This window comes from Scomber japonicus, chromosome 23, assembly GCF_027409825.1.
Source record: "Scomber japonicus isolate fScoJap1 chromosome 23, fScoJap1.pri, whole genome shotgun sequence".
NCBI lineage: Eukaryota > Metazoa > Chordata > Actinopteri > Scombriformes > Scombridae > Scomber > Scomber japonicus.
Window position 1 is genome coordinate 15915820 of NC_070600.1, and position 24287 is coordinate 15940106.

General features: G+C 39.5%; 1 protein-coding gene across 1 annotated transcript in view; it reads left to right on the top strand.

The window, feature by feature from the left end:
• Positions 1-2005: 2005 nt before the first annotated feature.
• Positions 2006-24287, top strand: part of LOC128385197 (voltage-dependent calcium channel subunit alpha-2/delta-1-like) — a 98154-nt gene continuing 75872 nt past the window's right edge. The window contains exons 1-2 of the mRNA XM_053344050.1: positions 2006-2085; positions 21099-21180. Of these exons, the coding sequence (XP_053200025.1) occupies positions 2006-2085; positions 21099-21180 (162 nt within the window). The remainder of the gene's footprint in view (positions 2086-21098; positions 21181-24287) is intronic.

A 24287-nucleotide genomic window follows, 5' to 3' on the forward strand; every position in this document is an offset into this window, starting at 1 on the left:
CATTTACTCGCCTGGTTCAAAAACAGAAGCAGCATGAGGGATTGGTGTTGGATTTGTGTGGCCACACATGGTGCTTTCTGTGTTTTTCCAAAAAGTCTTAAAAATTCTTAATCATATAAAACAGGCTGGTGGCACTTCATCATTTATTGACTTACAATTTCATGACAGTTGTGGTCTTTTGTATACTGTATGTATATTATGAAATTACAAACCATCTGTTTTTCTCTCTGGATGACACTCTCTCTTACCCTGCCCTGTCTCTTTACTGTTGCTCTGTAAATACAATCCTCTCCCCCCACCTCTGAGCCACACTCCCTGCCCTGCAAGAGGTCTCAGAGGAGCAGATTTTATATGAGTTATTGTGAAACCCGAGCGGGGGAACATAAAGAGCTATCTATTTGTGTGATTCAAATAATAGCAGGTGAGCAAGATGTCACTTTATTCCGGTGCTACGACACTCTACAGCAGTCATAGTGAACTCACATGCATGCACACACACAAACGCACACTCACACTCACACGCAATTGAAATAATAAAATTGGAGTTCTATAATATGTGATGAGCTGTGAGGAAATTATTCAGAGATTAGTTGTTTTTTTGGTTGCTTTTTTTTTATATCTGACAAGGAGCTTTGTAGAGGAACTCATTAAAAAGTACAGTATATTCTTCTGGTATTTACCTTACTGATTTTCCCAGCAAAAGGAAATGTCACTTCATATTAAGTTTGCCTCAGCCCTAGGAGCAAGTGGAATTTATTATCACATTTCTGCATAAGCGGATGCACTGCACAGTTGCAAATTAAATGAAGGCTAATAATGATATACATAATAAGGCAGAGAACCTTTATTAGGTGGGAATTGTGTAGTTTTATTCCTCACTGTTTCAATGAGTCTGACAGTAATCAGGTTGAAAAAAGCTTTCAGCAACACATGTGACCAGCCGCAAGCAAAGTTATCCTCGTTTGCACTCAGCAATCCCACCTGGTTTGTGGTGCATAATTGTTGTCAAGGATGCAGAGGAGGCAGAACTAAGCCCATCAAAAGTCAGATTTGGCAGGTTCAATAATGCAGAATGGAGCTCATTTTAGCATCATACTGTATACTTTTTTAGGTGGCACATTTAATGCAAGAAATAATCTGGGGATGCATTCTAAATCATTCTGAGAGAAAAAAAAACATGAACCTATATCTTTTGTCTTGTGATGACTGGAGTGCCAGATGGGGGTCAAGTTGATTTAAGCAAAATGCCTAATTAATCTTGCTGATAGGAAAAGGTGGCTGCATTGTCATGTGTGTATCCTGTGACAAGGCTGGTGAGGGGGCATCTGGAAAGTTCACAAACACAAAAAACACACACTGTAAAAAATGTCTTTACCATTACATTTCAAAATATTCATAATATATCTTCTAGTGTCATATTTCTTTAAAAGTCAATAGAAATGTTCCCTATTGATTCCATTTGTCTGAATCTCTATATTATACAGTAACAAACTATAATACATTATAGACTACTGTAGATGAGCCCTTACAATACATGGAGAAAATGAATGAGTTTGAATGGCAGATGTGAAGATTGCCCAACTTTAACACACCTCCCCACTTTGTTTTACAGTCAATTAAAGCGTCACTGCTAAACAACGGCTGGTGGACACTTTTTTTTGCAGCGTGTAGAGCGGCACAGCTCCGCCGACCAAGCTGAAGATCTAAATGCGCCCTCCCCTTTCCTCCTTTTTTGACACACGTCGTATATCTGCTGTAAGGCTGTAGATGCATGAGACGCACACTTCACGGTCACACTTAAAGCTGAACCAAAAAAAGCACACCCCTCAACTCCACCGGTGGGGGGGACATAGATACCAGATGAGATTTATCTCCAAACGCGCACCGATGGCGGTGTGAGGCGTTTGGCTGAGAAGTACGCACGGCGCTGTGGATTTGTGGATCCTTGTTTTTTTGTGCATTTTATTCCTGTCTGGATACTGATTTAGAGGAAATGGGCAAAGCTATGGATTACTCAGTCTGCCTACTTTTACTCCTGTCAACCATTTCGTCTGTGTCGACCGGACAATTTCCAACAGCGAAGATGTGAGTACAGCCGTTCAACAGCCTGTTGGTTTTTAGAAAGTCTTTGGATGATATACCGTGTAGCAGAAACAACAGCCTGGCGCTTTATAGGCCTATAGTTTTATTATTTAGAGTAAAGATTTATTTCTGATTGAAAGTGGAATAGTGGAAAATATAATTGAACCTTTCATCCTCAGGTTTATTCTATTCCGTTTCAGTTCGGTAAATTGCATTTGGTGGAGCGTTATCATTAAAGCGTCTCAGAAGAACCAGAAAACGCCTCTTGCCAACTGATGATGATTGCACATTACTTCGGATACAACTTTATCTTGTGAAACACGATATTTAAAGCTACTGTCCATTTGTTGCCAGCTTGCAGAAGTGTGACTTGCGGCAGCCTGTCACATGAATCATAGCAGGAAGGTAGACTGAGGTCCCAATGTGTCTCAAAAGTTCATAAACTTTTCAATCACCAAATCTGAGATGATTTTGGTAAATAAATCAGGTGTGTTTACTGTAACTGGAGAGATAACTATCAGTGCAGATGATCCTCTGATCAGATCTGTTCTGTCAAAATGAACTTAAACTCACACTGCTATTTCTCATTATGCTGAAGATGTGTGTCCCTTCAAAGACCCCTTGAGGCCAGACTGGTCTTGAGGAAGTGGTGTTTTAAGACTGAAACTCATGAAAGCTAACAAGGTTTCTCAGTCAGTTCACTGTCTTCATTTAGATTTATAATCATTTGCTATGTCCACCATGCAGGCCAGTAGCTCAAATTTGCTTTATTATTCATTGCAGTTGTCTTTCTTCCAACTAGTGTAGTTGAACAGAGCTATTAAAAAGTCCCTGCTTGCCCTGCAAGATGGTTTATGAACTTATGTGATAATGAGGAGGTATCACTGGCTCAGTAATGGTATTGCTCTGCGTCTGAATTTGACTCCTAGCTTCTATATTTGCAGTGCAACATTAATAGATGTAACAGATATGTCCACATTCACAGGAATACTTGATTAAACATAACTGTGTAGGTGTATGGGCCTGTTCAGTTACCATGCTGTACCTGACGCTTAATCAACAGGTTTAAGATATTCCAGATGGTTCTAACCGAGGCAGGACTACAGCGTTTGGTTTTGAATGCAACCCAAGTGCCGTCCCCTAGAGAGACGGTGAGCCATGATGGCACTCAGCCTAATGGCCAAGCACAGTGATGTCAGACTAGCAGAGTGGTCTGCCCACTCCCTATATTTCATGGGCACTAAGTGGATTGATCTGTGGGTTGTGTACATGATATTCACACAGGCTTGGTGAGCTGTAGACCCACTTTCACTGACACAGTTGACGGAGTGGAACTGGCAAACTGGCAGGAAAAAAAACAACAACATTAAAATTCACAACAAACTTGGCAGGAGATCTTTGTTTGAATTAAAAAAAACTTAATTTAGTATAAAAGACAATGCCAGAATCAAACTAGTGAAGACTCAGTTCTCACATTATCTGTATTTTGACAACTACTTCCCAGCTATCAGTAATGATGGAAATGTCTTGCTCTGGAGGCATGGTTTAATAGACATACTGCAAAACCAGGCGAAAATGTCTCTCATTCTCTCAGTTTTTAACTACAGGCAGTGTTGGTGTACTCTTGTGATGATGGTGATTTTGAGTGACATGCTTCACATTGATTCCTCAAGGTGAAAGTCGCAGAGTAAAGCAGACAAACTAGAAGGGCAGGGATGGAGAGACTAAACCAGTGAGTTTTCCTCCAGGAAATGGATAAACAAGGCTTAACAAGCTCAGCATTATGTGACTGATATCAGATATTTACATACAGTATGTGTACGCTGGAATTTTCTTTCTTTTTTTCTTTCTTTCTTTCTTTCTCACCTCCCTGTCTTATGTCTTGGAGTGTGACTGTATCTCTTGGCTCCATCTCTAACCTCACATGCCAGCATCTGTCTTCTTCAGATCTTCGTGTCCCTTCTCTTCCTTTCAGCCCTCCCTCCATCCATCCCTTCTCACTCTCTTTCTCATCACTCCCCCTCTCTGTCTTGTTCATTCCCTGTCCATCTTCCTTTCGTCCGGCTCCCTATGTCCCTCTTTTTCTATTCTCTCTTCTTTTCTTTGTTGCCTGAAGGCAGATGATTAACATCATCCAATATGAAATGCAAAGTCTGATGTCATAGACTGTGCCCCAGAGATCTCGGCGCCATGAAGCACTCCGAGAGATCAAGGAAGATAAAAAAGAAAAGGTGGAGATGGAGAGAAAAAGAGACATAAAGAAAATCCAGACTACTTGACCTTGGTGATCCCATATGTCTACTGCGAATGGACACTTTGTTGTACAGATTTTGCATATTTACACCTTCACAGCTAAAAACACAAGAGTAAATCTTAGTGGCACCAGTGTTACAATACATTGTGTTAAATCCGGCCATCCAATCCAACATTTGTTCATATGCTTCTTTCTGGCTTTTTGCCTTAGACATATTGCATCTTCATCCTCCCCTTTCCTGCAGTTTGTCACCCTCTTCTCCATTTCTCTCTTTTTTTTCTTATAAGGCTAACTAGATTTCATGCTCAACCAGCTAAAGAGCCATGCTTCTCATGTTCGTGGCCTCGTCTCTGGCGATCACTGGGCATAATGTGAGGAGGCACTTCATCTGAACAGAGAGCAACGTGGGCAGATAATGTAAAGATATCTAAATATATATATTAGATATAGTACAGTAGGTTATTGAAGAATGGAGACTCAGACCCAGACTTGCACATAGAGAACAAACATCAACCTTTTTCAAATTTAAAAAACACTTAAACAAGTGTGAATTTCTTCGAGATATTATGTTTCAGTGCTTGTTTTTAGAATGTATTTTAAATCAGACACCATTTTTGTTGTTTAATTTATTTTGTTTGGTCTTTTATGGCTTTATTAGAGAGTCAACAGTAGTGAGATGATAGGAAATGAGGGGAGAGAAAGAGATGGGGTATAATGTACAACAAGGGTCCCAAGCCAGAGTCCAATAGCACGTTAAATACTTAAACCACCAGGGTACCTCAACTTTAATGTTCTTGATATTAGCTTAGTTTTTTACCACTTTTTCTTGCATGGTATCTTTAGCTTTGTCTCTTGACAGTCATTTCGGTCAAGGTTGCCTGACACTGACAGGGAGCGGTAATGAATATGGATCAGTTTTCACACAAGACCACCCATAGGTATCATCTTTCCAAGTTGACTGTAAGAGGAAGCATCGTGGTCCGACCACCTTTGGGTCCCAGATGCTTTAACCTACAGCTTCTGAACACATTAGTCATAACATTTAGTTTATTACTATTGATAATTAATCTGTTGAATATAGAGATAAAGATGACCATCATGACTTTAATTTGTGATGCTGCAGTCAGCTGCCTCGCGGCTCAGAAAAGTGGTTAATGCTGATTTTACATCCACATTTGCTTTACGTCATCATGGTGCCAAAAGATTTGAACCAGAAAATATGCCTGCATCCCTGGAACATCACTGTGACCACAGTGCCAGTGCCTACCACAGTTATCTTTTATTATACATCTTTTTATTTGTTTTTTGTCAGTGATACAAGCTTCAGGTCATGTCTTGATTGAATCATAGAGGCATTCTCGTGCTTTGGGGAGAGACATATAAACTTAGAAATTCCCATGTGATATTCCTTGAGGAATAATAAAAGCATTTTAAAAAAGCAGTTACATTTTACTTCAACTTTATGACACTGTTCAAAAAGGGATGTTTAGAGATGATGAATCAAATGTAATGAACAGATGGAGATGATCAGCTCAGGGCTGTCTAGGGTTTCCTTGGCTGTGATTTACACCTCTTACCCACAAGGGAGTCGGTTGCTAGCAGGTATATTTTAGGAGACATGCTCTTGTCAAGCAGCTGGTGGGCTATGTCTGTTACACACACATGCAAGGGTGCAAGATTAGTGCCCATAGCTAATATGTGTTCACTATTTTCACTTTATTTTCTTTCACCCTCTCTCACAGCTTTTCTTTATATCTTTTATCACACCTTTCCCTCTTTTATCACTTATGCCCCCTCTTCCTCTCCCTCTGTCTCTCATTCTCTCTCTACCACTCACTCCCCTCTGCCCCCATCTCAACCCTTGGATATATTTAAGCACGCCACTGTCTATGGGGAAGGGGCAGTAAATGTCCTGACTCAGACGTCAAAGGGGAGTGTCAGCGTTCTTCCCATAAATCTTCCCATGTGCCCCCTCACAGAAATTTTGTGGACCCCCTGTGCTTACTGTATGTATGGCATTTAAGTGTTGCTTTAGTGTCTGTTTAAGTTTCTCATCCAGAGTTCCTTTTAAGAAAAAGACATTTCCTCCTGCCCTGTGTGTGAAATGAAAATTGTGGAGTAAAGAAGTAACACTGGTGCTGTTTTACTTCCTCACATCCTTTGCCACATGGAAATTCCCAAGAATTTTCCATTGCACTGTTGCCCGGGAAACCTTGGGAATAGCTAACAGCTGTTTGGATGAGAGCCCTGTAGAGTACAGGAAGCACATCTGTATAACCTAATATAAAGCATGAGAAGGGAAGTTTTACAACAGTTTTGCAAATTGAGCATGTGCCATCCTTTATTTTGAGATTCATTTGTTTATAAGGCTCTGTCAAAAAGTATGTCTCCAAGAACATTTCAGAGAAAGGTTTAGTCAGTAAAGTAATGCAGTAAAAACACAGGGAGGCAAAACAGAGCACAAAATACTGAATAGTAAACAGTAGAGACATTAGAGCAGATGATGTTGGAATAATCAAGATTATGTGTGACTGAAAGTTGAAAACCAAACCCTGTCGCTCATCTCGCCTTTTGTCACGGCAAGATATTTGTGGCTATCATGTTTTGTCTTTCAAATTTGTAATCATATGGTCTTGTGCCACTACCAGGGCTCACAGATTTAAGACTTGTATACCTGTTGAATAAACCATAAATTTACCATCAAACCAAAACCAAGGCAAAAATATGAGCATTTTATTGTCCCTTTTTAGATGTGAGAGTAGTATTGATCTTCTCATGTAACTCAGCACGGGAAAAAAAGAGAGCTCAATTTCTGTTAAACACTGGTGACCATTAGCCACAGGAGAGTGATACTATTTTGTATGAGCAGTATGTTTGGAAAAGAGTGGCCACTATCTGATTTTGAAGTAAAAGTTTTCTATAGATGTCTAAAAATGTATTAAAGGACTCAATAAGTCAACTTATCCTGATCACACACTAGAGGCGTTAAGTGCTTAAAATACCTCTAGTGAGACACCACAAGCCCATCTAATGTGTAGTATTTTGGGAGAGACACAGAGAAAAGTGGACCTGTGATGGCTTTGCTTGAGCCCCTTAATGGAGTCGTATTGCCGCGTAAGAGCTGTTAATGTCAGTGTTCAGACTACACTGGACAGTGTGTGTAGCCATCAGGGAGACTAGTACTCAGTACAGCACTAACAGTAGTTTGTTTGTGTAGGCGTCTAGATTGACGTTAATTGGACATTTTGGCTGGGGGGGGGGGGGGGGGGGGGGGGGCGGCCTTGGCCTCCCCCTAATCTCTCTATTTATACACATTGTCCAAGATTGTGTGTGTGTGTGTGTGTGTGTGTGTGTGTGTGTGAAGTGACGCAGAAGGGTGGAGTTGATGTATGGATGGATGGATAGAGGCTTTGCTCAGGAAGTGTGAAGGTGACAGAGATGTGGATGTCATTTGAGTAGAGTTCAAAATGACATGTAGTAGAGATAAAGAAGGCCAGAGGGGTGAGGGAGAGCAGAAACAGAAGCAGAAAGAAAATCAGAATAACTATTTATTATTTTCTATTAATAACCTGAAAGAGGAAATGGACTGAAAATGAGATACTTATGTTTGAGTGTGGGGGGAAAACCTCAATCTTTGTGTACTAACCCTAATTCTATGTGTTTCTCAAAGATTGCCATGTCTATTTACAAGCTTTTTAATGATAGAGATGGTAGTTTTAATCCAGTACTTGACAATGATACCCTAACAACCAAGATTTATTTAGCATTCTTCAAAATTCAGCAAATTTATTTTAGGAAAATCATAGTCAACATCTGTATTCCTTAAACGCAACTTCACTCATGTTGATTGCAGTATCATGAAATTGCATGTGTGCCCATAGGAAGTATTATATTGATTTACTTTTGCTCTTGCCATTATTTTTTAGGAGAGATTGTAAGAGGTTATAGAGGTTGAGTATTGTGTTGGAATCTCACCAGCAGGTGTGATTGCTCTGCAGAGAGTACCAACACTCTCAGGTGTCACAACAATTCTGTTTCCTCAGATCTAATCAACCCAGACACCTGCAGGGAGAGGTGATACAATGGGAGCTGTTAGTTCTGTCAAGATGTATATGCCATTTGACATGGAGGGTGTGGACGAGACAGACTAGGCTCTGGGGGGACGGCGAGTCAGTCTCAGCTAGTCGTGGTCCAGAGTGTGAGGTCAAACTTACTAGTTGACATTGTGGGTGTGTGTGATGTGCTGTTGTGTGTAACTTTGTGTTAACCCCTGTGTGCTTTTTGCTTTGTGCTGTTTGTTACTATACTGATATATATTTTAATGGTGACCTGCAGATGAAAATGAGCTATCAGCTAAATTGGGTACTTCTGTGGTGGTCTCATGTTGTCAGTGGACAGACAATAGTACTGTGCTTAGATATCCAAAACATCTGGCCTGACCTTGTTCATCCAGATTTTTTGTAATCAAAATTACAAAACATGTCACAAAACATGTGGCCACTGTTTCTGTGATGAAAAATGCTATATTTGTTTATTTGCCTATTTACTTATCCAGTATGGAGAGCGCATTGTTTTTTTACACAGGGCTAATCTTGGTCTAATCGGAGAGTAAGGGTGTTTTCAAATCTATGGTTTGCTTACTCTGGTCGAAATCAGTGGTTAACATGTAAATTCAAGAAAACCAAAATTCATCATTAAAACCCACATGAGAACATTCACTGAAGAAGTATTTGAGTCCAGGTCAGATCTTAATTATTTCTGTGGCTAGCTGCTTTCAACTGTTGATTTTGCTCATCTGCATCCCAGTATGCAAAACATGGCTTCGGGAGACTTAGCACATACTTTTGGCATACGCCTAGTAGTTCGGTCAGATCCCATTCTCACCACAAACAAATCACTCTGGAATTATTTTGGCACTAGGCTGAAACCACTTCCTCTTACGGTCTTGGTATGGTTGTTTTGGTCTGAGTCACAATATGTTTTTGTCTTCAGAGCTGCTGTGAGAGTAGACCAACATTTTCTTTGATTTCTTTGATTTTTTTTTCTTCCATTCATCATGTAGGCATTTAAAATGTTCCAAGGTGACATCATCATTTAATTTGTTTTGTTATAAGATACAAAACAGAGAAAAGCAGCATTTGGCCGGAGCCAGCCAATATACAGTATGGCATGGATGGATTATCAACATTGTCTTGACTGTAAGCTAATTATTTTTTATCAGCAAATCATTTTGGCATTACTTGGCACACAGTGTAAATGGGTCACTAAGGACAATATAATGGTTAATTGAGAGATACATTTTCTTTGTCGTTTAGCATGTTGTTTTTTTATATACTGACAATCTATGCTGTAGATTCAAATTTAAACTGAGCATAACAAATCAATATGAGGCTGTTTGTTTTGGCCATAAGTTCTGTTAAATCAATCTCGATGGAATCAGCTTCCTGTAACCCACACCTGCAATCTGGTGCATGATTGCCCACCAGCACCACCCCATTATTTGATAATGATCTCATACAATTGTTTAGTCAGCTCTTCCACAGCTGTAACACGCCCTAACAAGTGCTTGATAGAGCACAGAAAATACTGTTGTCAAGGCTTCACTTAAGCACAGCTCTTTATATCCAGGCAGGGGGCCATGGTACAAATGCTCTAACTGGCTTGCTAAGAGAAAAACAGTAGAAGATAGAGAGAGTGAAACATCAGTCTTGCCATAAAATATAAAGAGGCTGTGAGACATTTACAAAGCCTGCAATTATGGTGTTATCGACCTCAATAAAGGAGAAGATATCATCACTTGTCTCCCTTGTCCTCCTTGGTGATACATGTAAGAGGAGAGCAGTAGGAGGAGGGAGGAAAAGTCTATCATAGCAGAGAGTTGTAGAAAGCAAATGCATTAATGATCAAATATGGCTATAAGTGATGTGATGTGTATACAATTGAAATGTAAGCTATGAGAGAGTATAACAAAAACACTCCAGATTTACAGTGGGGAGAACAAGTATTTGATATACTGCCGATTTTGCAGGTTTTCCCACTTACAAAGCATGTAGAGGTCTGTCATTTTTATCATAGGTACACTTCAACTGTGAGAGATGGAATATAAAACCAAAATCCAGAAAATCACATTGTATGATTTTTAAATAACGGGGCCATGTATCACCAGATCTTGGCCAACAACCTCCTTCCCTCAGTAAGAGCATTGAAGATGGGTCGTGGCTGGCATGGTCGATGGCTAACCCATCATGACAACGACCCGAAACACACAGCCAGGGCAACTAAGGAGTGGCTCCGTAAGAAGTATCTCAAGGTCCTGGAGTGGTCTAGCCAGTCTCCAGACCTGAACCCAATAGAAAATCTTTGGAGGGAGCTGAAAGCCCGTATTGCCCAGCGACAGCCCCGAAACCTGAATGATCTGGAGAAGATCTGTATGGAGGAGTAGGCCAAAATCCCTGCTGCAGTGTGTACAAACCTGGTCAAGAACTACAGGAAATGTCTGATCTCTGTAATTGCAACCAAATTAATTACTTAAAAATCATACAATGTGATTTTCTGGATTTTTGTTTTAGATTCCGTCTCTCACAGTTGAAGTGTACCTATGATAAAAATGACATGCTTTGTAAGTGGGAAAACCTGCAAAATCAGCAGTGTATCAAATACTTGTTCTCCCCACTGTACATGATACAAAATAACAAAGAAGGACCCAAATGATGTAGGGAAGGAGAGAGAAACCAAGCACCAAGTGAAAAACAGACAAAAGCAGTGCTAAGTCAAGATGAGGAGGAGGGAAAAGCAGGAAGGAGAAGACAGGAAGAAAGGCAGAAAGTGACTGTTTATCTTCCACAGTGCTTTTTCAGACTTGCTGCTTATTAGATGTCTTGCCTTATTAGCTATCCCCAGTGGCTCAATTACATCCATGCTGCCATCCTCAAACATCCCTTTCTTTTTCATGCATCTCCTCGGCTTCCCATACTGATGTCAGTCTCGTCTCTCTCCAAGAACAGATTAGAAATCCAAATTACTACTATTAGAGGAGATTTCAGGTTTCAAACTGTCACCCAGTGCTGGAAACCATGGCTTCACAACATGATGAGACAGTGAAGGGGGTGTTCGCTGTCGGGGGGCTTTTCATGAAGGTTTCAATGGTATTAAGAGATCAAATATGGATCCACAGACTGGTTTCTGAGTATAAAAACATGAGGATGTTTACAAGACGAGAGGATGCTGGAGTGGAAATTTCAAGATTGGATATTGAGCTCTGTATTCTTGTGGCTGCATCACGCATGTTGGGCCTCTGCTGTGTGGTGAGCTTTTCAGTGAATCACTGGATCAATATTCTGGACTCTAACTCAGCTCAGTTAGGTTTAGTCCTTGGTAAAAAAAGTGAGGAAAACAAATAGTAAACGGACTAGTTAAAAGTTATGAAAATGGCATGGATTCACTTGAAAACACTGCTGCTGAATGAACATGTAATGTCATTATTGGAGAAAGAATTCACATGCTTTTTTCTGTTCCTCAGTTGATAACTTGCACACTGTATTACATTAAACTATTAATACCATGAATTTCACATGAGATGAGACAACTTGAAGCAGCTCCTGCCTGCTAACCACTGAGACAGGAAAAAGTGCTTTTTTATGTTTATGACAAACTGTTCCAATATTTTGACAGCATAAAACATAAGAATACAGTCTACAGGGTATTTATTATAGGTTCACTTGTGTCTCTCTTTCTAGAAAGAGATAAAGTTTGGTATGAAAGTACAGACAGGACTTGCAGAAGAACTTTAAAGTTAAATCTTCCTCGTCTCTTTCCACAAACTCCATCTGGGAGCCGTCTTTTAGATCTCAAAACCCTTGTTACATCCTGGCTGTGAGCTTTTTATCAAAGCCTTGAATGAGATGTTATTTGAAAAGCAGAAAGAAAGTATTAGTCAAGGACATGTTTAGGTGAGTTTAGTCAAGTTTGGGTCTTATTTCCATAATTTTTGCTGTCATCAATGATACCATTGTATTTAAGTAATTAAATATGTAAACTTATTGACAAAAAATGTCACCACAAGGTCTATTCAGTAGCTATTGTAGATTGTTTTCTGATGACACACAATCTTTCCATTTAAATAGATTTCTTTGCACTTTAAGGACTCCTCTCCTGTGTTGGCTTACAAAGTTCATTCTCTGACTATGGGCGTCAGGAGGCCTGGCCAAACACAACATAAAAGGTGGGAGAACTCTGGACCAACCACACAATGGACCCAGAGCTTCCCTCCCTAACCTATTAACACGTGTGCATAAGCTAACATAACAAACAAAGCTGTGAAAACAAGACTACTAGACCTCCATCATTTAAAAGAAAAGAGAAAAAAAGATACAAAAAGATAAGGAACAAAAGAGCAAGGCACTGCAACAATGACAGGCTATCAGGGAGAGAGAGAGTCTTTTCCTCCAGCCTCTTAAATATGGGGCAGGGCCAATTACCAATCATCCCATGAGGAGCATGAGCTACCACATTATTTCTGCCATAGATGTGTTTCACATTAAGATTGGAGGCCTGTATAAAAACACTACAACGCATCAGCATCTGGTTTATATTACGCATGAACTGCAAACAAAAGCAGGCTGTGATCAGTGTAAATTGTAATGGGACCACTGGAGGACCCGATGTACGCCTCAGGATGTTCCAGAGCGAGGCCCTCTTTTTTTCAGTTGTAGAGTAGCCATGCTGGTAATGATTTAACTTTTTTGGAAAAGTAAAACACACGGTGTTCCATTCCATCAGCATCATCTTGGAGCAGAACAGCCCCCTCCCCATACTCACCTGTATCAATTGCCGTCTTACATGGCTGATAAAAGTTAGGTGCCACAAGCCAGAGCATTAGTTAACAGACCTTTAATCTGCTACAAAAGCATGCTGACATCTATCAGATCACATGAACCAAACTTCTGGGCTCGACAATGGTGCAACAGCGGAAACGTTTTTACTACATCCCCTGTAATAGCCAGCTATCCCAGGGAAGCAGCATAGGTCTTTGTCTGGAACCCGAAACAGGGAATGCCGAAATCGCCTTTACCTTGGACTGGACTGGACGCAATTTCACTGTAGCCACTGAACTGAGCTTGCAGTCCAGATTTCTCACCACACATATTTATGAGAACATATTCATCAGCAAGAATTGCAGCGTCAGACAACTTTACAGCTTTCTGCTCATTCAGATAAGTGGCAACTCTCTCAGACAGACAGCTTTTAAACTCCTCTAAAAGCGCCAAGATTTTAAGATCTTCCAATTTTATTGCAGTTTAAACCCTTTCTGCTAAATAACACTGATCATAATGACTCCTTCCCACAAGCAAACACAAAACATGTTTGAGTCTCCTGCCCCTTCTTGTGGTAAGCCTCCAGCACAAGCTCATATGCCCCTGAAATACCGGCTTTGACATGCTCAGAATCAAGGCTGTGCTTAGGTGACAATGTTGTGTAAGTCTCCTGAGTAAGTCTCCTGAGTGTCAGTGTCCAAACATCTTTTGGCCAGTTGTCGCAACATGCTCAAAGAGGATGAAATATTCATTCACATCCTCCTCCCGAAAGACTGGAACAAAGCAGATAGTCCTACTCACATCAGATGAAGGTTGCGGACACTGTGGAGACACGTTTGCAGTAAGTTCTAATTCCTTTAACTGCAAAACACACCTAGTCGCTTCCTGCTTCAGATAAATCCGACTCAAGTTCTTTCAATCTCACCTCAAGTAACCATAGGTCGGCACGCTCGCCAGCTAACAACAATCCCTGCTCTAGCAAGGTAGACACCAGGTGAACCTTAATCACCTGTTTCTTTTCCTGCTCGCTAATAGAAATTGCAAACCGTTCGACAATAAGTTAAAGATTTACCTTTAGTATACCCCTCCAACCTGCCATGAGTCAGTCAACTAATGAACTCCTCCAGATCAAATTAGCCTAGCCCAGCTGAAACACAGCTACAGAAGCAACAAAAAACTAAAAACTCACAAACACCTTGGGACATCATCCCTACACAATGCTGCCATCTAAGTTTTGCAATATTCCAATATAAGACATCATGCACAGTACCCTAAGAGGACACAACTCCGAACTCAACTAACACCAGCCCAACACAGCCTGTTTGACAAGCCCTCGAATAGAAACTAGCGGAATAGAAACCAATCAGAGCAGGTACTAAAGCACCATGTGTTGAGATTGTTTTTGTCAGTTGTTGTCAAGAATCAACTTCAAATCTTAAATCACTTTACTGTCTTTGTTTTCTATTCCAAAAACTATTTGGTTAATGTATATGAGGTAAAAAGTGATTTTCTGACTGAACCTGTCTTAGCCTCTTTTGACTCCTTTTATAGTGATGGAATAGGGAAGATGTGCAAAAAATAAATAAAAAGACACTGTAAAACAATAAAAAGACACTGTAAAATAACATTGTAGTCTAATAAACCGGAATTATGCTTTTACATAATTAAATGAGTGAATTGAAGCTGCAGCTCTTAATGTAACAATTCTGAATTATCCTTCAATCTAAATGATCTCGGATAGATTAAACCTACGAGATTTATAGTCTTTGAGTGTTTTGAGTGAACATATTCACTTCCTGTTCATCCCACAAATGCCCTGCTAAAACTTTATCCAACAGCTGCACAACAGCTGGAGGCTGTGGTTTTTAAGTATTAAAACAGAGGGAGAGGAGAACACAAACGGCCTCCCCCACAGTCAAACACAGCTTGGCCAGAGGGGTTAATATGGTCAGAAATAAGACAGCAGTGCTCTCATGCTGAGTCATGCTCTCTATTCTGGGACTGTGTTCACCCTTTGGATTGGACAGTCTGCTCTTCACAGGGAGAGTAAGGCCATGTTTTTCTTGTAGGTACTAATGGCGTGTCAGGGTGTTCCTTGGCAATAGAAAATTCAGTTTGGGTTTTTTCACCATTTTAAGGTGGCAAATAGGGGATTACTCCTCAAAAACAATGTGATCATGACTACATGTCATAGTAATTGCTTTAAATCCTAACATACTCTTGAACAGTATCACCTTCTGTATGGCCATTACTCCAAATGGTGGTTATATAATACTGATCCTACACACACACATACACACACACATAAATTGGTCACACCCACCTCATTACACTAAAAGCATTTGCAGTGGAGAAGCACCTGTCCAGGTGACCTTTGACCTGGGTAACCCCCTACTGCCCTCAGTGTAGGCCCAGTGCTCTGGTTACATACAGACTTAAATACACACATGTATGCATGAACACACACACGTGGCAGCTGGCCTGATGGAGGCAGCTTCTCTACTAGTCATTATACAGATAGAGGATAGAAGGAGAGGGGGAGGGGCTACTTTGTCTACAGTCACTGAACCGGAGGCCACGTAGGTCAAGCACAAATTAAGACTAATGTTCAGTAGTTTAGTTGAGGAATTAACTAAATTAGCAGTGAGAAAGTCTCATATCTACTGATTTGTAGGCAGAAGTTTGTCTGCGTCAGCTTGTCTGAATTGATGTGGACTGTAAAGCACAGATGTGGCATGATACTCTCTATGGTAATATTTACACTGCTTATCAGCACCTCATCTATTCACCATTTAACTCACTGGCACATTAAATTTTAATTTCACCTTTTCAGTGTTGAAGCCCCCATATCAGACAATCTATCAAACCTATTGCTCTTTGCAGTCAGTAAACCTGTGTTGATCTGCACTGCATGCACCTTGAGTCACATTTCACTGTCGTAAACAACTTGCTGAGTGAGATGTATATCTGAGCCCCTCATCTCAACTCTCAAACCAGTCCAGGTTCAAAGTGTGTGTGCATGTTTAAGACCATGGCTCATTTCCTGCTCAGTGCAGCTAAATATGTGTGTCATTTTGTAGGTAGCGATATTGTGAATGAAAGCAGAGTAGCTGAACAAAATGATATCCGGTCTGAAAGGGATTTCCAGAGACAGTGAGCTACATTTATTTAAAGCTAGTTTATGTTACGTGAAGTCTATTTTCTTTGCTTTTTTCTGCTTGAAAGAACAGCAATCCCTTTGATAGAATTTTCCCACCTGACAAAATGAACTACTGCACTTTAAAGCACTTTTAAGGCCAGTGAATGCTCAAGACAAACTAGTTTGTATGAAATATTGTCTGACCACATCTGTAGGCAACTGTTGATACTTGCTCTGAAATGCTGCACTTAAAGGCAAATATGGCGATGGCAACACACACTTTCAATGTCTTTCATTGTGTCGTGCTTAGTTTACACATAGAAAGAGAGGTAAATAATTGTATGAAGAATTAAAAAAAAGAGTGTCTGAGAGTGTAGAGTTAAAAGCCTCCCTCCAAACATCTGGCTAGACACTGTGTGAGGTGGGTGTAATTGCTGGATTGTTGGTTTGGGACAGTTACTAAAAGTGCTGGATGCAACATTGGTTCTAATGTACATGGGTGGAGTTTCAGATGTTTTTCAACGATCCGACAATAACTTTGCTTAAAGATATTGACACCTTTAGTCCACTAAAAGAGAGCTGACACATTGTAGGAACTATCAGGGTGTAGTTTGCAATACTGGATTTGAACAGAGGATGAATTTCTTTCACAATTATTGACATTTGAATGTCATGTAGCCAACTTACTTTGTAACCTGGCTTGTCCAAGCAAAGAGGGAGAATGAGACTTTTTCTTGTGCCAAGTATGATATTGTGCACATATATTATTATGCTGTCTTAACACAATCCCTATACAAAAATGTAGGTCTTGTTCCCATAAGATGACAAGGGGCCATCTATTTTTTTTTTTTTTTTTTGCAGCTTAGCAAATAGGAGAACTCTTTACACCTTCTTAAAGAGAGACTCCAGCAATTCAGTATTGCACTAGAGGATTGTTGATTAATAAGAATTGTTACTGAAGCAGGCATAGCCTGAGACATTCTGGGCTCAAGCAGCAAATCATTTAATCCTACAATTCCCATAATGCAGTCATGAATTGGTTGACTTTGGAAAGCTCCCACAAAGCCAGAGGAGGCATTACATAACTGTTTTCATAGAAAACACAGTAGTACTCTGTTACGAGTAAAGTGACTTTAATGTAAATAAAAGTTAAAATAAAATGGTTGAAGTGTCCTTTAAATTTAAAGCACAGTGGTTGTATGATCTTGTCTCATATAACTCCTTTTTGGTCTCATATTGCAGAACCATCAGGTTTGTTGAGATACGAAAGCCAGACTTTAACCATTCATATTTTTATAGATTACATAGTTGTGACAAAAAACATCCAGCCCTATATTTTAATACTCTAGTCTAAACTGCAGTCTTACAGACTGCCCTCATCTCAATGTTTATGGGTGAGCAAAGAAAGTGAGTGAAAAGAAGAAAGAAGGAAAGAAGATAAAGGGGGCTCCAACAATTGCCTGTCAGAGAAACAGTCTGCTTTATAAGTGGGCGAAATTAATGACTCAGCGAGACACGTGAGAGAAAAGATGCTTGAAATGACAGCAGGTCCCACACTTGGCTGAGTTTCACATGGTTCCTCTCACTTCCAACCCTGCAGTCTGCAACCAATATAGCCAAATGGCTCTACATGGCTCACCAGCCATTTTGGAGGCTTCCTTCCTTTCCACATAGCCCCCCTCTCCAGTTTCCCCAAGGAGAGGGAGAGAGAGAGAGAGTGAGAAGGGGGCGGAATAGGAGCCGAACATGGGAGAGGATAATGATGCTATCTCAGTTTTCCACATCCTGCTCCAAGTTTCCATCCCCTCATCATGTTTTGCACTTTTTTTGTAAATGTCTTTGTTAAACTTCTTAAATAAATATACAGTACACTCTTTCTTCACTTATGAGGTAAGCACACACCCTGGTGTTATGCAGTGACTGCAGCCTATGCTAGACTGATAAGAGGAATATAGTTATTTCTGGAAGTGGCTAATCAGACCACTCTTTAGCCTTTGAGTTTTTACCCAAGAGATGTTATCAAACCAAGATCAGAAATGTTAGTATAGTTAGTAGAATGAGCCATCAGCAATTTGTTTAATTATATTATATATTGCTTCTGCATAACTGTGTTTTAAGACGGTTAATTAGGAGGCTGCAGAGACATTCTGTTTAGTACTAGTGTGCGCTAGTTCATGACTTGCTGCCTTTATCTATCAATACTTAACTTGAGATGTGCATTCTGCAACATTAATTTGATAAGTATGCTGTAGTAGTACTCAGAAAGTGTGTAAAATATTAAATAAAAGAAATGAATGAAATATGACATTAAATGTTAAATTGTACAAGTATAAAAAAGAGTAACGACCAGCACTTGGTGAAACATTCAAGCTCTCTTTGCCCTCGAGCAAATCTGTATACCCCCACACATTCATCGTATTCCCATTCGACACCTGTTGTAATGCCACACCCTTTTCATCAAAGGCCAACATTTCAAAAAGTCACATGCATAACAACCTTGTCTGCTCACTACAGGTGGACCTTAGTGAGCAGACACCTTGCAGGCAGCAGACATACATGAAAAGAGTCTTTTATGAGTTTGAAATGTAAATACTATTTTGCCAATATATGCCTACAGTATGTGTGTGTGTTTGTGGAAATATGATTTTGAAGAGGGGCAACAGGCCATGTGCTGACAGTATGCCCCTACTATATCTGGCCACAGACACCAGCAGCTGTCTCTCAGAAGGCTAAATATACTATGTGCAGGCTATGCCACGCATTAGTATGAGCTCACCCTGCTCATGTTGCACTGTATTTTTTAAATAAGATAACATAGACGGGTTCATATGTCAGGCCCCTCAGTGGTATGGAAGTTGAAGAGGTTAATTCACACTGTTGGGGAGAAAGGCTGATTTTCTTTATGTCATGTATGTTTTATTGACTGTAAAGGAGTTGGGGAGGCCTGTATTGTGGTTGCAGTAGAGACAGTACAGTCGAAACATGGACATCACTTTTACTGAAACATGTCTAATCAATTTGATGTAAGTAGATAAAAAATATATATTTTTAGGTCACTGATGTTGCTAAGTAGGCTAATAGTTCAACCTGGATAGCTTAGCTGAGCTTAGCACTGAGCTTGGAAACAGAAACTGCTAGCCTGACTGTGTCCAAAGTTAAAATCTATTTTCCGTGAAGCTCACTAGTTAAGTCAATAGTCAATATTTCATTTGGTTAATCTGTACAAAAAAACAAAGTGTAAAAACAACGCATTGTAGTTTTACAGACTATTTATTGGCTTGACTGCTTTAGACGAAGTATCTGCTTGTTTCCAGTCATGCTAAGATAAGCTAACCAGCAGGAGCTTTTTTACCAATATGAGTGGTGTCAATCTTTTAGTATTCACGCTCAGCAAGAAATTAAAGTTTTGCCACTTGGAGGCAGTTGAAACAATATTTAAACACAACACATTATCACCTTTTTAATTATTTAACATTGGAGTTATGTTACTTGCCACATAGAAAATGTTTGTCTACTATTCTACTCTCTCTCTCTTTTTTCTGAGGGAAATAGCTGGCTCTTTAACTGCTAAATGCTACACTATCTTTACCAGCTAGTTGCTAACTTTGTAAGACTGTCCTTTGGTGTTGCGGCGATACCATACAGTGGGTTTATCAAAGCATTTTGAGTCAATAGCATGAATGCTGGAGCCAAAAAAAATGTGAATGTGAACCAAAAAAGCCAGATAATGAAAGTATTGAGCGTTTTTTTTTTAAATCCATAAAGCATTTGGCTTCATCACTATGAGCAACTGTTTTGACATAGAAGTATTCATGTGACTATATACAGTATTTTTATATTTACGTCACATATTAATGTCACATTGATTACTGTATCTGCTTTAAATGGGAGATAAATTTGTGAGCGAATGTCTTGAACAAGTTCATTACACCTTAAATACAGTAAGCCTGCCTCATTCATTTTGCAAATAAGCATAAACTACTGTGCATGTAAGGTGTCTATAGCAGTGTCCCATCTCAACTGCCAAATAAAGAGATTCATTGGTATTTTAAGCGTGAGGTATGTTGGATATGGTCTCACATAGACACCATGCACACTCATGTACACACACATATAACCTGAACTGCACTGAATGTCAGAAAGTCCATATAAGGAACTGGTGTCCTTAAAATCCTCACAGCTACGTTATGGGGCATAAAGTTGATTTATAACAGTTTAGACATCCTGGTAATTACTGTATAGATATGTTCATGGACACGCAAGGCATTGTCTTAAGGGTCATAGAATACTGGTTGTACTGATGCTGATGCCAAAACGCTGACAAATACAATTTTACCTGAGCTGTTCTTATTAAAGTGATACAGTATATAGAAACACAGTCTAAACCTTTTTATAGATTACATTTTTCTTCCGTTATTGTTCTTTTGTGTCTCTTTCTCTGTTCCTTTCTGTTCTCTTTCTCTTCACAAGAATACATTAACCGGCATCTCACCCCTGAGGATGTGACACTCATGCTGACAACTATGAATAGCTTTTGCTTTAATGCACAGCTTATGTAGAGTAGAGCAATGTATTCACTTGGCTAAACATCATTATTTCATGCCTCCCCTGAATCTATTTAGCATGTTAGCATATTGTTATAGTAATACTTAGTATACGTCATATAATTCAGTGGGGCTGTATTCAAACTGAGAGTGAATGAAATTGGAGGGTCTCAACCAATTTGATTACACTATATGCTGGCCAGTTGTAAGTTTTCCATTGACTGAAGATTGATTTGTTAATTGATTGTTTTTGTTTATCTTCTCAGGATAAAGGAGTGGGTGGATCAGATGCAAAAAGACTTGATCACATTAACAGACACAGCCAGTGGCTTGGAAAACCTAGTACAGGTAAGCTTTCTGTCACACATACACACACAGTGACACCACAACATTTGCCAGTAGTGGTGATTGCAAATGACCAGATTGTCAAAACTCATAGCAATCGGTAATCCTGTAATTATAGGATTCTGTACATTAACCCAGCATATAAATCACGACAGGGAGTAACTGTCTGTGGAGTTCAGGCGGAGTCACAGAGAAATGTAAAGATTACTCAAATGAGAAAAAGCCTCCAAGCTAACTAATTGCCCTTGTGACCATTGTATTTAATTTTCATGACAACATGCATGAGTCATAGCAGACAAACAAACATGGGTTTATTTGTTTTGTGCATTGTAATTTAGATTAAATAAGCACACAAGTCAAAACAAACAAGGATTTTATATACTTATTTCTAAAGGGTTAGGGTTAAAAAAATGTATTTCAATTCAGTTCAGTTATTAAATAAAATCCATTACACAGATTAAGTATTGACAAGAATTGTCATGTGTTCTTTCTGTCACTTATCTTCACTCTCATTAACCCTCCTTGCATGACCTCAGCTGTCACAACTCATCACCAGTCTATATACTGTAGCTTCAGAGTACACATAATGTGCAACGTACATGCTCAGATAAGTCACGAGTAAACTGTGATGACTGTGGTCCTTGCACAATCTCACAACCCCACATCTGATAAAGGAGGAGAAGATTTTTACACATTGATAGACATAATGTGTCTGGCACGTTTGCGCCCCATTCCTTCTCAGAGTAATATAAGTCAGTTTTAATGCACCACTGAAATCATTGCTGTTGTTGTGCCAGGACCTGATGCTTTTTGGGGGCGCCCAGTACTGTACACAGCATGCAGAATTTAGAAGGGAGTGTTATGCAGATTGCAAGTTAATAATACATGAAGAGAAATTATCCAGATTACTTGTTCACTTCATCTTGTAAATTACAACTGGGAAAACTTCAGTTAATGATGGACAGTTTGTAGACTTTTATGGACACAGTTGTACTGCTATTTCTGGAGATGGTAGTAGTTTTAAAATAGCCAAATTAGATACAGAGATTCTAAGAAAATCATCCTGGAGACATTGACCCTTAACCTTTTCCCACATCCTTGATGTCTCTCCTTGGAGCCGTGCATGTTTGTAATGTGATTGATAATTTAGTGATTACGATCTAGGGCACAGGAATGATATAATCATAATCTAAAATCCAGTAGTATTACTCTTTCATACGGCTCTTGTACTAAAGCAATGCCTGGAGGATGAAGGCACACACATGCACGCGCCTCAGTTCTGTGGATTGAATGTTGGACAATGAAATCCCTCTAGGCTGCTAAATAATTGGCTGTTTGGCATTTGTGTTTCTTATTTCTTTTGCTGGAACATATTCCATAGCACAGTTAATGGTCTTCTTACATAACCTGACATTGCAATTTAATCAGTGGACGTGTAGCTTCCGTTTTTTTAATTCATTGCGTTTTGGGAAGTGAAGTCCGATGAAGCAAACAAGATGACCACTGATGAAGAGGAACATTTTCAACCTCAGATACAGAGAGTCTGTCTGTGAATAGAAAATAGCTCAAAAATGTGAAAAGAGGAGGAAGATTCTGTTGATAATTGACCACATCGGCGTCCAGTTTCACCACCATTAAAGTGGGTGAAAGTCTGCGGTCTCCCTCTATGGAAATTTGAAATATCCTGCTAATTGGTAAATAAACTCCATGTTGTATTTAAAGCAGTCAGATAGCAGGATAACGATGGAAATGAGAGAGAAAGTATGAAAAATACAACAGAATTAAACAAGAATGATGAAGAACCATGAGGTGCAGAATCCAGTGCTAACAGGAAAGATAGTGGAGGGCAAAAGTGTAAAAGAAAAGCAAAGTTGAATATAGAGAGGATCCTACAGGAGGCTGAAGATTTCTGAAAAGCGAACAACCACCAGCTGGATGATATCAAAGATGAGCTCCACAAGCCAGTGACGCAGTGGAAACCAGATTGCTAACAGTGGAACAAGTAGTGAAAAACATGCTTAAGATCCAAACTCAATATGAGGATAAGCATGTCGATCAAGGAGAGAAATATCAGACTATATAATGTGCCAGAAAATGAAAAAGGAAGTTCAATCAACACATATTGACCACTGAACCTTATATTGAGAGAGAGTACACAGAGCACTAGCCCCAAAACGTATGACTACAGGCAAGCCCAGATTGATCATGATTAAATTTCACTGGTATAAAATATATGAAGTCTACCTTAAATCTTGGGAAAAGAAAGAGGTTCATGATTACGTGGCCACGCTTCTGAATAATCAAATAATCAGGAATATAATGAAGTGAAATGGACGTGCTGAAGGAGAAGAGAATACCAGGAGTATAGCATATATTCCCTCTCTTCTACCAGTTTCATAGATAGAGAAACAAACAATGCTTACTGTATGTTATTTTTTGGACTAAGCTGCTATGGATGGCCTTTCTCTTACATATATTTAGGGAGGCTTTCAGGCTTTCTAAGGCCAGAGGTGTGTTCTGGAAAGCTAAAAGGTCAATCCACAGAAACCTTTACTTTGTAGCTAAAGCAGGGGGTTGCCATATTGATCTCCAATAAGTTTTATAACAGACATATTGTATGAACACAAAGATAAGGAGAGCAGATGTATCCTGGTTAGGGGAACAATAAATTAGATTGAAATCACCCAATTTAACATTATGCGCCTCGAGGAAGAGACTTCTCCTTTTCTGACAATATTTGACATAGTAAATCATACTGAAAGGGTCTTAATATATGGAGATTTGATCATACAACTGCAACCAAACCTAGATGTGTCAAATCATAACCACACCTCTAAAGCAATACGCAAAAAAATAAGGAATTGATTAGAGACTTAGGACTAATAGATATATGGAGAGAAATGTATTATTGCAAGGCAAGATGCACATTACTCTACCCTTCAAGTAGTATACACTTACTCTTGTAAAGATAGGTCAACGAGCAGGGACCCTATGCCCCTGTATATATCCCGTATATCATGATTGATGATCTTGAAGAAGGCCTGAGGGCTGAAACATCATCATTTTAATAAAAGAGGAATACATATGGAGCCAGAGTGTGTTACACTTTT